Source organism: Dermacentor albipictus, unplaced genomic scaffold (genome assembly GCF_038994185.2).
Source record: "Dermacentor albipictus isolate Rhodes 1998 colony unplaced genomic scaffold, USDA_Dalb.pri_finalv2 scaffold_82, whole genome shotgun sequence".
NCBI lineage: Eukaryota > Metazoa > Arthropoda > Arachnida > Ixodida > Ixodidae > Dermacentor > Dermacentor albipictus.
In genome coordinates, this window is record NW_027225636.1 from 112,382 (window position 1) to 127,358 (window position 14,977).

General features: G+C 43.6%; 1 protein-coding gene across 1 annotated transcript; it reads right to left on the minus strand.

Moving 5' to 3' along the window:
- Positions 1 to 7,348: 7,348 nt before the first annotated feature.
- Positions 7,349 to 11,680, minus strand: LOC135897518 (telomeric repeat-binding factor 2-interacting protein 1-like). The gene is made up of 2 exons (XM_065426157.2): positions 10,270 to 11,680; positions 7,349 to 9,290 (listed from the first exon to the last, which is right to left on the minus strand). Exon 1 carries the CDS (start codon positions 11,555 to 11,557, stop codon positions 10,280 to 10,282), a length of 1,278 nt encoding a protein of 425 aa, XP_065282229.2. The 5' UTR covers positions 11,558 to 11,680; the 3' UTR covers positions 7,349 to 9,290; positions 10,270 to 10,279.
- Positions 11,681 to 14,977: the final 3,297 nt, after the last annotated feature.

Below are 14,977 nucleotides of genomic sequence, written 5' to 3' on the forward strand. Positions count from 1 at the left end.
TTGCAGGCTAGACCACCTGTCCAGTCAGCTTGTTCGGCGAGTGGCTGGGTATGTAGTTGGCTGAAAATGCTGCCTGTGCACATAGTTGAGAGCACAAGCAAGGCAGCAGTACATGCATTATAAATTATTAAGATATAAGGTTACAGACTTGCAAATCACTGATCACCTTGGTTCAATTAGTAATTACAGTTGGTACTACTGTGAACCTGAACGAATTTTGCAGCCAAGTCTGACAAATTTAAAAAATGTAAAAGGTGAAATCTTCAACATGCACTTACATTAGTCTATTTTTTTCTCCTCTCTGAGCAACGTGCTAGTGTGAGCCTTTCAACTATAATACTATTAGTGGTAGCTTATCACTGGTGTTGAGCAATTTTGTTTTTGGTGTGGAAGACTAAGCCTTTTTCTTTTGGTTGCATTGTGTATTGCAGTTTTTACCATGTCACCCAAGAAGTAGAGTAATTACTGTTTAAGAATAGACATACTGAGATGCATATATACATCGTTGAATGTAATTTCTGGTTGTGCAATAAAAATGCATCTTTTTCATAAAAGAATGGCTGTCCTCATTACTGTTTGATACAAGTGCTGGGTAGGGTGTTTCAGAGATCAAGTATCATTTACAGCAAGCACATATTTAACAACAGCACTGTAAAATGTAGCCCATACTGGACCTACTGTATACACATATACAACACATTGACATTTTTTATTTAATAATTTAAAGATTTCTTCATGATAGAAATTGCAGTTTCGGTGCCTTAACTCTCTTTGCACTATGTGTTGCACTTGATTAACTTGAAATGATCGGAACTGCTCACTTTTTAATTATTGGCATGAGATTGCTTCAAGACTTTTATTTCCGAGAATGATTATGTATTTATTTAAAATACCTTACAGGCCCAAAGGGCATTGAGTAAGGGGGGTTTAGTTATTACAATGAAAGTACAAGCAAACTAGTAACATCAAAATGTAATGCAACAAAGCAAATTGCAAAATACAAAACAAGGTTCCAATGCAAGTGAACAAAAATATGCAACACAACAAAATATTTATTTATTTATTTTATTTATTTACAATACTGCCAGTCTCTACTGAGACCATAGCAGGTTTGCAAAAAAGCACTAAAAGAGCATTTGACTGCAAGTGAAGAAGAAAGTGCAACACATCACAAAATGAACAAATTATGGACTAATCGGACTAATCCATAATACAGCACTACTGCAAAAAATTCACCTCAAGCTTGTGACGGAAGTTATGTAGTATTGTGTTATTGGTCATGTAACCCCCCCTTACACAATGCTTCCTTGAAGAGTCTAAGGTACATTAAATAAATTACTTAACAAGAAAACATGCACTTTTTGTGACGGCAAGGGATTTATATATTTCAATCCACAGGCTTCTTTTACTAGTCAGCACTTAAGCTGTTTGGCATTATGGAGGCACCTAGGTCTTATTTCACTTGTTACCAAGCCAGAAACCTCTTACTCTTAGCGGTTTTATATCCGGTGGAAACAAAAGCTTCTCAAGGAGTGCAAACTGCACTGGAGTGCACAGATACGTCTGTGTTGTAACTTGGAAATGGATGCCAGACCATCTGGCTCTCTCAGGACATCAGGTAGTATACATATACTGCAACACTGCAGTAACACATACAGATACCATGTGTTTCAGTCAAGTAAATGTAAAAAAAAAGAGTTGTATATATTTGTGCATTTATTCCAGTAATCCATTATTTGCTGTGGTGGACATCAGGTGCATATATTGAAATTGCTTATGAACATGCAAACAGCTTGCTCATTAGATTTTTACCTATTACTTTTAGAGGCCATGTAGTAATGAAAGTCAAAGCTAGCCAGTCGGGAAAGTATTTCTTAGTAAGTACGTCAATTGGCAGCACCTTCAAGAAATGTGCACTAGAATTAAACGTTGCACGCAAAGCTTTCACACACTGACCAAACATAGTTAGGCGCGTAGAATAGAGAGCAGGATGTCACTGCATCTGGAATATCTTTAAACTGGTGCCGCTTATGAAGCTTCTGTCAAATATTCTTCCTGCACGAGCTAGGTGCAGTTTGGCAATCACATGATTCCAAAGTAAAGACAAATTTGCATAAAATTTTGTTGACATGTTCATTTAGAATTTGAAGATGTACAGCTGTAATTTACTGAGACTAATATTACTTGAATCCCCTTATCTGAGAAAATATGCATTTATTATCCACATAAAATTGTTTTAACACGTGGTATTGTTAAGTAGTCTCTATTTGTTCCCGACAGTACATTTAGTACTATGCACCTTTCGTTATACTAATTTGGATGGATATCGCAGGAGTTTTGTTGAGTGCGATTCTAAAACTACCAGAAAGGTGCGCATAGCAAGCACCCAGATGTTACTAAATATTCTCTTCAAAGAAGAAAATATATTGGGTGCCTGACAAAACAGTGCCCAATACACACTTGAAGCCGTGTTAGACCTTTAACATTGGGCACTTGAGACTGCAGTTAATCGAAATGTTCTGTGTAATGTATGGTGCACAAACACATCGTGCAGGTGGTGCTTGTGGCTGAGAAGCCTGTGTGTTGAATGATGTGTGAATATCTTTACTGTTATTTGCCTTCTTTACCACTGTATGAAGAAGAGATGTAAAAAATAGACAGCGAGAAGAGTGCATGTACATGCGTGCCTAACCGTACACAAAATAAAGTTTATCCAAACAAAGTGCCACTACCAACTGAATTTTTTTCACAGTACAGGTTTTTATTTTTTTTTATAACACCCATCATGTGTGGCTAAGGCAGAACTGTTGCTTAGCATGAGACAGCGGGATTAAATTGCAGCCACAGTGGCTGCATTTTGATGGAGTCAAAATGCAAAAACATCCATCTGCTGCCTGCATTGTAATGAATGTTAAAAAAGAACTAAATCGTCAAAAGTAATTGGAAGCCATCCACTATGGCATGCCTCTTAATCATACGGTGGTTTTGCTTTAAACATCAGAATTTTTTTTATATATATAAAACTGGAGGTGCACATGGGTATTAATACGTTCCTTATACTACAGCATGCTGGAGAGCAATTCCCGTGTTGTACAATGAAAGTGATGTGTTGCTGACATACATTTCCCAATTTCTTGATATGAAATGCTATGAGGGCCTCTCCTGCCACTGCAACGGAAGTTGGCTGCCAATAATAAAATCGCCTTCAGAACAACTCTGTGCTTGGTCACATCCACGCTCTGTATCCTGTTCTTTGAATGCATTCTCATGACAGTGTTTCGACGACCTGCAAAAAAAGAAAGCCTTGAAATGGGACAACCTTGCAGTAGACAATAGCAAAGTCCAGTGGAGCTGCTACAATGATTAACACAACAAACTTTTTTTTTCTACAAATTGTCAGTGTACACTGTAGGATCGGAGCTTCAGGAGGCCCATGAGGACTTATAAAAAAAATTCATTCAAGCAAGCAACACCTTGAAATTCCGCTCAGGTACTGCACCCTTTCCCATCTATGTGGCTGGAAATGCCACCGAGCACATCAGTGTGGTTAAGAGGCATATGAGGCTATTCAGTTGAAAATTTGAGCCTTTGCAATGTTGTGTGCTTTTTTAAAGGTTCAGCGTTTTCTCTTTTTTTTTGTAATTTGCACTTCCAGAAATGTAGCTACACGGCCTCCATTAAAACATCAAATAAAAGTAATGGTACGGCCTCTTCATACAAATGCGGTTCACTGTTTAATTGGCAGTGGAAAACGAGTACAATGTTTTTGTTCAACTGCAGCACTGCCCCTCATACATTGAGCATACTAATAACTTAATTTTTGGCTGCTGCTTGAGCATTTGCAATTACCACAAATGCGGATTCGCACCGAGTTTCGGAAAATTGCGCGGCTCACATAGGTTTCTCGCGTAAATGATTTTGCACACGCGAATTCACCATGTGAAACGAGAATACAGGAGTGCAACAGGGTGACAAAAATGAATGACGAATAATGCAATATACATTGTCGCGTTTTAAATCGCAGAAAAGTATAGTCGCTAAAAGTTCATCGGGGATAGCTTCCATTGGTATGAAGCCACGTTTGATACTGTTCCAAAAAAAGAATAACATTTATGTTGGAACCTTGAAAAGGGGCGGCACGAGTGTCTACCAGTTTATTACAAAACAATACGTTCTACATGTGGAGCACTTGTACTTGATACAAGTGATCGCGTCGCTAAAGGCGTATGGGTTTTTCAATACACGCCGCCTAGGCTACTCCGAAATAAATGTTGCGTGCGTGCGTGCGCTAGGAGTAACACACGACGAAATTTTTCAGTATGGATAAGGGGATAAAGGGACGTGATAACGAGGTGTATATGGTGCGCGAAGCACTTCGATCTACAAAAGCTGGGATAATCGTGTGGTATATGGAGCGTTTCTCGCACCAGCCATATAATCGCTGCAATGAAGCGTCCTTCTTCACATCACTGCCTCTCTTCCAGGCGAAACAGTAGCAAGGCACAGGCGCCACACATTACGCATATTAAACAAACTATCGCGTGACATGCAGAAAAAAAACAACAAAAAGCTTACCTACACGCGCCCAAACTTTGCGAATGCAGGCAAAGCGGGCTTGGGCTGAGCAGAGTGCTGGGCGTGTGCGCCCCAGGCGTACCGCATCTCCCTAGTGCCTAGGGACGTACCTAGTGAGATCTAGGGCGCGTGCCGCGCCGCTTCGGTGAAAAAGTACCTAAAACGGTGGTTCGTGCGAGCACCGCATAGTGGCGCAGCGGTCGAGCGCTGGGCTTGGGCCTAAATAGAAACACGCCACCGTGCTATGCAGCATGGCCACTGTAGCATGGCGGCTTTACGGAGGTCCCCGCGTACGCTGTCCTTGGTGAAAATATGAAGTTTGTTGCACTGCGATGTTAATTCGCACTGTTTTGTGGGGGGAGAACGGGTAGTGGACGCCGAGCACCTCATTTTAGTCGGTACCAGTGGTACAGTGAGTAATTAAGTTGAAGTGGTCGCGCGTGCGTGCAAACCTCCGGCGTGACAGCGGACCCGCACGAGATTGTGGTGAGAATCGCCGACGCATTCCGGGACCCATCGATCGTGGAGGCAAAGTGCTCGTGCACTGCTGGATTGTCGCAAAAGTGCAAGCACATCTCGGCTGTTTCTCCTGGCACCTTATCCTGGAACATTTGGTGTAGTCAGTCCCTTTACTGTTTCATCTCTACATTGCGTTTCAATGCTGTTCATATTGCAAAGATCATATAAAGTGAAATGTTCATGTGCGTGCACCGTTGTAAGCAGAAGAGATCCTATTATGTGCCAAACTGCAACTTAGCTTCACCTTGTGCCGTGGCGCTTGAGGTTGCCTATCACAATACATATGCTTTTTTTTTTTGCCGACATGACTGTTCGTTTCCTATGGCTCATACGTTATTGTTTCACAATTTGTGCACGAGCAACTGCGTGATATCAGTGGTGACTCAGGCAGAACTCATGAAACCAACTTTTGTTGTCTTTGTTTGTGCCCTTCTTAAAGGGGCCGTGAAACTGGCATGCTGCATAATATAGATACCACGACCACCACAAGCTCTGTTCGCAGGACGATCAGACAGCCGTGTGTATTTATTGGTCTCTGTAAGTGATGTAGCTCCAGGCGTCCATCTCGCGTTTAGAGACTGCCACACATGCCTGAACCACAAGTAGCAATGTGTAAAAAAGAAAAAAAAACTTGACCAGGTCCTTGCTACCTTGCCATGCACCGTGTAGCTTCCAGCACACTAGCCGAGGCGAAAGGAGAAAGGAATGCATCAGTGCAATAACTACTAATTCCGCTTACAGTTCAATGATTCGAAAAATTTTTGCAGCAGGCGATATCCTTTTGTAGTGAGGTAACTATGATCAGTCGGAAGTGTTTCAGTGCCCCTTTAAGTGTTTGTTAAGTGCTTTAAGTGCATGTTAAACTTTTATGCCACTTGCCATTTATTTATATTTTGATAGTAAGGACAGCTCTATATGCTCTCTGGAGGTCAATAATTGTCATTCACTGATGTTAAGTCTGCACAAGTGTCTCCCCATGTTGTATTACCAGTGGTTTAGTTATGCTTCCCAGGACAGCCATTTGCACTGTATTCAACAAATTGGGAAGAAGCATAAATTATGGTACATATACCAGCTGGGGTCATTTGAATCAAACCATTCTTTCAGGGTACTCAACTCTGGTGGCCAAACTTTTTAAATACTCATCCTATGCAGGTTTGACACTGTTCCATGTTACTTCTCATGTTCTGTTTGGCAAGATATACCCTCATATGCTAAAAAGTGCAACAAAAATGGGCTTGAGTAAAACGTATGAGGCAAACACCTTGACACTGAGTACAGTGAACAAAATATTGAGTGCATGTGGTTTATTTTGTGAAAAAATACAAGTAAGGCAAGGGACAAGAAACAGCCATTGAAGAATAACCACAACTCTATGCACACAGATCATAAGTGAACTGCAAATATCTCGGAATACCATAAGATGAAAACTTGCATTAGAATGCGTAGCGTAAATCAGCACTTCAATGAAGAATACAAGTTGCAAAAGAATGTGCATTGCTAATTTACAAAAAGTGTGTTGAAGTTTAAGTCTGCAGGTTTGGCCAATGCAAACAAGTGCAGCATGTAGATCACATGGCAACGACCGTGTCTGAGAAGTATGAAATGGCTGAGTGGCATAAAAAATGCTGGATTTCCAAACAATAGACCGCACTTACTCTCAAGGCCGCCACACTTTGATGAAGCCAGGTCACACGCACAAATGCCTCTATGCAATACAGGCTACTTGCAATATTGCCAGCCATGGCACATGAGTTCAGGTGAATCAACTAATGCCAAATACGCGAACCTGCCACTGGAATTGTGAAGAATTTGCTTTAAAATGCGGGGTACGACACATTCATGTGACATGGTCTTTTCGCTTTGGTATTGGAGAAGGCAGGGAAAGCACACTTGCGCACCCTAGTCGAGGCAGGGACAAAATGTCTGCTGGTAGTAACCGCTTGCCTTCTGGCAGCATGGTAACAGGACAGGTTCTTCCATTTCCCAAGATGTGGCCAATTTCCTGCTAGAAATGGCTTCAGGTACTTGGCTTACAGAAACCAAGGTTGTCCAAGTGACATTGGGTGAATTAATTTGAAAATCTTCGAAAAAAAGGCTTTCTAGACGACACCTTACATATACCAGTGTATAACTAAAATTTGCAATAGGGCCTGGTGATGTTAAGTTCAAATGGGCTACAACAGTACACAAGATTGTGGAGATGTAAAAAAAATGCAAACAAAACATTAGAACAGGCTATAGTAATAAGTATACAATGGAAACAAGGAATATAAAAAAATTGTTGGAGGGGAATTTATGTGCCAAAAGTGAACCAACAACACCATTTTAGGAGGGGCACTATAAAAGATTATTTTTCAATGAAGGAAAAGAAGTGCTTTCCTCACACTTCCCACTAGTTTAAAGGGGTTGAGACACCAAATTTTGAGGCTATAAGAAGCATACTGTAGGCTTCCTCTGTATGCAGACACTCAACATGAAGTGCTAGACACATAAAAGTTTAAAGTATGTTTTCATTCTCTTCCAAAGAGTGCCTAAATGCTCGTTCTCGCGATTGAAACCCATCGCTACCCCGATTGACACTGATGTCACTGTCAAGTAACGCCCAAGTATTTGAACGATGTTATTGCTTGTATAGATTCGTTAGCAATTATGTACGGGAATGTAACGGGGTGCTTTTGGCGAGTAATGGAAAGAAGTTTACATTTAGTCGGATTAAGGGTCATTAGCCAGCGGTCGCACCATTCTTGGACATTGTACTCTAAGGCGATAAAGATAGCACCTGGCTAGCTCCGTGCACTTTTGCTGAGCCAATGAGGCCAAATAGGAAAGAATACTGCGAATATAGTTTGTCGGTACAAACTGTTTTAGTGTTTCCCTTCATTGTCTCTACAATTGCACCCAACCATGTTAGTGTTTAAAAGCGTCTCTTTAATGTCAAGGTATTTCTTACCACATAAGTTAAGATCACATATCTTGAAAGCGGTGCTAGTCTTAGGATTTCTGCTATGGAGACACGGCTTTATAACTGCCCTGCTTCAGTTCCGCATTGCAACATGCTCCCTAAGGTGAAGAGTTATTTAGCACGTTTTAGGTAATTAGCAAAATTATTCTTGCTAGTAATGTCTGCTTATCCAGATCGTATTTGGGAAAAGAACAACAGGGGCCTACATATGCAATTTTCTTTATTGTGGCATATAAGAATAAAAGCAACCCGCCGTGGTTGCTCAGTGGCTATGGTGTTGGGCTGCTGAGCACGAGGTCGCGGGATCGAATCCTGGCCACGGTGGCCGCATTTCGATGGGGGCGAAATGCGAAAACACCCGTGTTCTTAGATTTAGGTGCACGTTAAAGAACCCCAGGTGGTCAAAATTTCCGGAGTCCTTCACTACGGCGTGCCTCATAATCAGAAAGTGGTTTTGGCACGTAAAACCCCAAATATTATTATTAAGAATAAAAGCATCTGGTCAAGTATATGATGCACGGCATGTATACAGCTCACAAAATATGACCTCGTTTTCTTTCTTTTTTGAAGACAGAGCGTTATTCTAATATTCTTGGGCAAGAATAATGGCTCGTCAAATTGCTCTGCAAGAAAGATGTTCTTGGGGTAATAAAAGGTTCAAATAATAAGTTAAATTAGGACAACTTCAATACAAGAAAGAAGAAAGAAGGATGCCGATCATAAGGCTAAGTCACTTCTTTCCTCAAATGATGATTGTGGCATATAAGAATAAAAGCACCTGGTCAATTATATGATGCACGGCATGTATACAGCTCACAAAATATGACCTCATTTTCTTTCTTTTTGGAAGACAGAGCGTTATTCTAAAATTCTTGGCCAAGAATAATGGCTCGTCAAATTGTTCAAGAAACTTGTCTTGGGGTAACAAAAAGGTTAAAATAATAACTTAAATTAAGTCAATACATGAAAGAAGGATGCCGACCATAAGCCTAAGTCACTTCTTTCCTCCAGTACCAGCACAAATTTCAGCACATTGCACCACGTCTTTCTGCTGGAGCGGCAATAGATTAAGGCCTTAGCAATAGTTCGCTGCGAATCACTGCTGTCGCCTTCTTTGGCACCCTGTCCTGGTGGCGCAATGCCCGGGGGCACGTGGTGTGTGGCGGCCGGCTCTTCCCTTCCCCAAGAGCGGTGAGGAGCCCGGAGCGCTCCCATTGCGAGTTAAGCATAGCTGTGGTTGCATGGGGAGAGATCGAACAGAGAATGTCAGTGGGATACAATACCATTATAAACAAGCACAAGTGAAGCTGGACATCCCATGTAATGCACAAAACCGAACTTATCATAAGTTACAGTAATGAAACGGATATGAAGGAATGGAAAGTGCTGATTAGTGCAATACAGAATTGGGTGACAAGTAGGAAATTTGTGGGCCTATGGAGGAACACGCCGATGCAGGACAAAAGCAACTGGAGACATCAGAGGGAGACTTATTCCTTGACGAACTTAAACGCCAGTGATTATGTGTGAAGTGACGTTCAGACACTTCAGATAAACACTAAACAGTTTAGCCTGATTAGTCATCCTTTCAAAACTCTCTTTTTAATAATTTTCACTGTAATAACTCGATCATTAGAAGAGAAATCGAAAGTGAAAGCACCATCATCCAATTTCACGTTAGCAGTCCAGTGCTACTATGCCAGTGTGGCATATAGGTGTTCTGTGGTGTGGCATCACGGGTTGTAAAGCGTTTTTTCATATCAGGCCTGATGTGGCACTGTAAACATTCTCAATACTTGGTAAGTAAAATCGTTGGCTCTTATAATCTAGTCCAGAGCTTTATTGATAAAAAATTAACTATATCAAAATCCATGATGTCAAGAAGAGCCAGTGCAACAACTTGTTGGCCCACCTGGCTTTTGTTTGAATATTTTCTGGGTTGCCAAGTCTCCTCTCAGAGCAAACTTTTTCTTAAGCATATTCCTTTAAAGCAATAAGTGAACTACAGTCCACAACATTTGCCTTGTGCTGGGCACAAAATATGATGAGTTAACAAAGGCTAGCTACACATCATCCAATAACATGATAGAGCAAGCTTCTTGACGTCTATTGGTGCTAAACAACCAGAGATACCACAACACCAGGAGTTTCAAGCTCAATTTTTCCACATGTGGCCAAGAATCTGCAATTAATGCCAGGAGGAAACTCACGTCATGTTCTTCAGAGTTGACTCCAGATAAGCCATGTATAAGTGAAGAGTCGCTCATTGCTGACGTCGACTGTTTCCTCAATAACTTCAATTTTGGTATCCAAATTTTGGTATCCCACTTCAACGTCAGCAGCTTTCCGCGGCTTGGGAAATAGTTCGTCATAGATGTTGCTATCTTCAACGAGAACTATCCCACGCTCTGAAGCGGCGCTCGGCGAGCCGTCACGCGCTTCTTGTGCCTCGTAGGCGTCGTAATCGTCGAGTCTCTTAACGAGTTCACCCGCGTCAAGTGACTCGTGGGCGTATCTCTTAGAGAATTCACTCCCGTCAAGTGACTTGTACAGGTGTTTCAACGGGAGGATTTTCTTCAGGTAATGCTGCTTCAGTGACTGCCACGGGTGATCGCCAGGCACCGCACAGGCCGCAGCCATTTCCTTGTATATCGCGTTGCCCCTGACACGGACATTGGGCTTGTTTGCTATGTACCTCGCCATTGCAATTTGTTCGCGAAGCGTGTACTCGCGTCTTAGGCGAACGGGTTTCTTTTCGACTCCACCGTCAGTAGCTCCCCGCGGCTTGGGAAATAGTTCGTCATCGCTGCTGTTGTCTTCAACGAGAACTTTCCCACGATCTGAAGTGGCGCTCGGCGGGGCGTCATGCGCTTCTTGTGCCTTGTGGGCGTATCTCTTAACGAGTTCTCTGGCGTCAAGTGACTCGTGGGCGTATCTCCTAAGGAATTCACTCCCGTCAAGTGACTCGTACAGGTGTTTCATGGGGAGGATTTTCTTCAGGTAATGCTGCCTCAGTGACTGCCACGGGTGATCGCCAGGCACCGCACAGGCCGCAGCCATTTCCTTGTATATCGCGTTGCCCCTGACACGGACATTGGGCTTGTTCCCTATGTACTTCGCCATTGCAACTTCTTCCTCAAGCGTGTACTCGCGTCTTGAGCGAACGGAATGCAGTTTACGCACCTTGCGATCTCCGTCAGTCTCCGCAGCTGGCACTCTCGGCAATATGAAGTTTTTCAGAGGAAGGAGCTTGTTGCTGTGAACGCAATCACGTATGTAATGTGCAGCGAAAGCGTCATCAGGACCTTCCGTCGTTGTAATGGAAGAGGGCACCAACCGGACGACGTCAGGATTCTTATCCTGCCGCAAAAGAACGCCGCCTCCATTTTCTATAAGCTGGCCTATCTCCCTTCGCTCCGAGCAGGGCACCATATAAAAGTACATGGGCCCGCCATCCGCTTTCACGAAGAGCGCTTGCCTGTGCGGATTACTCGTCATGGTCGATTCACGACGCGTGCGGCTGAACTGGTAGCAGACAAGCGCGGTAACTAGTGATGCGCATGGTATACGCACAGATAAGACAGTTCTTTCTCTATGGATGGATGGATGGAATGTAGGAGTGTCCCCTTTGAAACGGGGTGGGGGCAATTGTCACCATGCACTCTAAGAACAGTTTACACCCTTTGGCTTGCCCCTTCTGCCACACAAAAATAATCGTCATCTGCCTTGATGCGTTTCCTTTCTTTATCGCTGCGAGCCCTGCACGTTCCAGTAACGAACGGCACGCGCGTTTTCAGCATAGAACAGTTTACACCCTTTGGAGTGCCCCTTCTGATAACGCGCGTGCCGTTCGTCACTGGAAAGTTCCGGGCTTGCAGGGGCAAGCCAAAGGGTGTAAACTGTTCTTAGAGTGTGCTCAGCTTTTTATTTTTGTTTAACTGTGTTGTAAGTTAAAAAAATTAGCCGTTTTCTTTAACTACACTTTTAAACTTATGTCACCTCTCTGCTTATGAGCCACCAACTCTCCAATCGCTTTTTGCTAATTTCCACCGCATATTTATTTACATGACTATTGTTATCTCTGAACCCTAGGGCCTCAGGAAGCGTACGTGACTGTGCCCGCATCAACATCGGGATAGATACCCGCACATTTTACGGGTGCTAGGGCGCTATTCTCGACACGCATGGCGGCTGCACGGTCGCCATTATCCGCCGTGTTTACACTCTGATTGGCTGTGGAGAGCTCACGTGCCTTGAAATTTGTGCCGGGAAACGAAGTTTTGCGAAATGTCATTTTGCGTTTTCATCAAGATGACGAAACGTGACGTGGAGCTGCAAATTTTATGGGCTAATACATTTTTTTGGTCCTTGGCAGATATATAGTGATGTTAGCGCTTCAAAAAGAATGTGAGCGGTAGCGTGCAAAAGCCAGTGCAATGCATCTGCAATTGCGCGAATATGTGGTGGCGATCCAAGATATGCGCCATGCCAGCTTGCTGATTGGCTGAAGGAATATCTCATGAGGAGCGTCACAGGAAGGGCTGTTTCGTAAACGTCATTTTGACGATGCTTGACGTTGCGCTGGGCCGCCATTGCTGAGATTTTCCGCCATAATTTTTGCTGCGACGAGCCGCGCGAATTATGCTAATGGGAAGCCATATGCAATGGCAGCCGAGAGGAATGCGTATCGCCACATTTTCCCCGTCGTTTGCCACCACGAAAATCTTTTGTTCATAACGCGTGCTCATAGTATTTGCATCGCTCTCGGGTGGTGTTGGCATTTGTGTTTGGGGCCATCATTTTAAAAAAAAACGCGCTTATACGAAATAATATTGGTTGAACATAGCAAACTTTTGGCAGTGTTGTCCACTTTTCCCTGCGCCATTTGTATTGTAATCAAGATTAATGCCTTTTCGCACAATCAAAAGTTATGACAACGGCCTCTTTCAAATTTATAAAAAGAAATGTACGCAAGGCGGCGCCTTGAAGTTTCCTCCCGCGGTGCGAGTAACCAGTGAAATGAACAAGAGATGGCAGCGCCGGAGCTTGCGTCGCGCTAGTGGATATCTCTGGCGCGCGCAACGCTATCGGTGATATTCGGCCGTTTCTCAGCCAACCGAGTCGGGCTGAGTCACTTGCGTTTCACGAGATAGCGATAACGTTGCCTAGAATGTGCACGCATCACCACTGGTAGGTCGCGTATGTTGTCTCAAGCAAGAAAACAAGCGCGTTGGCGCCAACGTGCGATGACTCATTCCATTTTTCGGGGACACGCATCCTAGCTATTGAAGCAGACGACGGCCGGTACGCAGCAGACGACGGAAGCGAGAAGCGTTTTCGATGGAATAATCATACGCTTTGAGATCGCTGCTTTACTTTTACTGCGGAGGAAAACTGTTTTGCTTTACCGATAACGCTACATTCAGTGCCTTCATTACAGTTCCTTAGGCGAAATGTCAAGTTAGCGTCACGTTACGTAAGCAAAACGGGGCCACCAGCGCCATTTTATTTGCGTCGCGCCTACGTCACGCATCGAACAAAATGGCGGAATGTCCAGAATAGCAACGTTACTAGACTAGGTTCAGTTTTCAAACTCCCGTGACTGCGTGGACCCACCACCCAACTCGTGGCGCTGCTGTCGCACTTTGCTCGGTCAGCGCGGCGCGGACAGGGCGACGAAGCACTGTCCGTTGTTTATGCGTTTTGGCGCGTTGTATATATGCGTGTTTTGCTGCAGTCTCGGTGCATTTTTGCGACACTCTTATGCGTTTTAAATGCCCTGTGGGTTTTGAAGAGTTTACGGGCCGTATCATCCAATTTTATTTACTGACGCGAATGCATATTTATGCACCGTTCCTGCAGCGATAACTTACTTTGAATGTGCAAGTCTGCTCGCAAGGGAGCAAATCTCACGTAGGTTGCAACATTGCACTTGTGAATGCGGTGCTCTGATGAAAGAAATAGTGCTAGCTTCATTTTTTTTATCCCGAAATGAAGCGCTGAGAGTGTGTATATACCGTGTTTCCCAGCTAACTTCAGCCAGACTTTTAAAATATGCGAATGCTGCGTAGCTGGGCACAACCAAGGTAATGTTTGCCGTAGCTTTGAGATATTCAAATTATAAATCCGCCCAGTTAGGTAATGCGTAGTTAATTCATTATTAATTAAAAGTTATCCAATAATTGTTAGTGTACTTGTTAATTCACTAATGAATAAATTAGTTCATCTATTTATGTAATTCGTTGCCACCACCAAAGGTCCAGGTTTCAACGACCGTGGGTTCGAGTGCCTTAACTCTATTTTAATTAACTGTGCCTTAATTAACTTCGCCTAATTCACTGAGCCTTGACTGGCCTCGTGAACTGCCTCGATTGGTTCGCTTGGGCTCCCGTGACTTTCTTGGACCATCGTGTGGTCGCGCTAACATCGCCTCATGCGTTCGCATTATTATTTAATTAGTACTAAGCAGCAACAGCTGATTACAACTACTAATCAGCTACTTACAGCTACTCATCAGCAACAGCTGATTAATATAGAGCGCAGTGGACGGCCGGGGCTGCTGCGGCTCTGGACTAAGGACTCCACAGCGCACTCTGGGGCAGCGCAGCAGCATTTTCACAGCTACGTAAAGTTTTTTAATCAATCTCCTAAACGCGAGACTATACAAACATTTAAAGACACATCGGTGAAAACACTTGCTGAGTACGTAAGTTGCGAAGTCTGGACTCAAGCCCCTTCGCCAACGCAGAGCTGCGCCCGCGTAGAGCTACTTGCGGTGCTCCCGCCCTCTGGCGGCAAACCAAGACAAGGGGCCACCCGCGATGTATGGCGCCTACGGAGAGTTTGACAACTGAACCTAGTCTAGTAACGTTGCAGAATAGCGCCCTAGTACGAGGTGTTCTATTGTTTCTACCATAG

Excerpts from the sequence above, each read along its gene's own strand:
- LOC135897518 (XM_065426157.2), bottom strand. The coding sequence starts at position 11,557 with ATGACGAGTAATCCGCACAGGCAAGCGCTCTTCGTGAAAGCGGATGGC.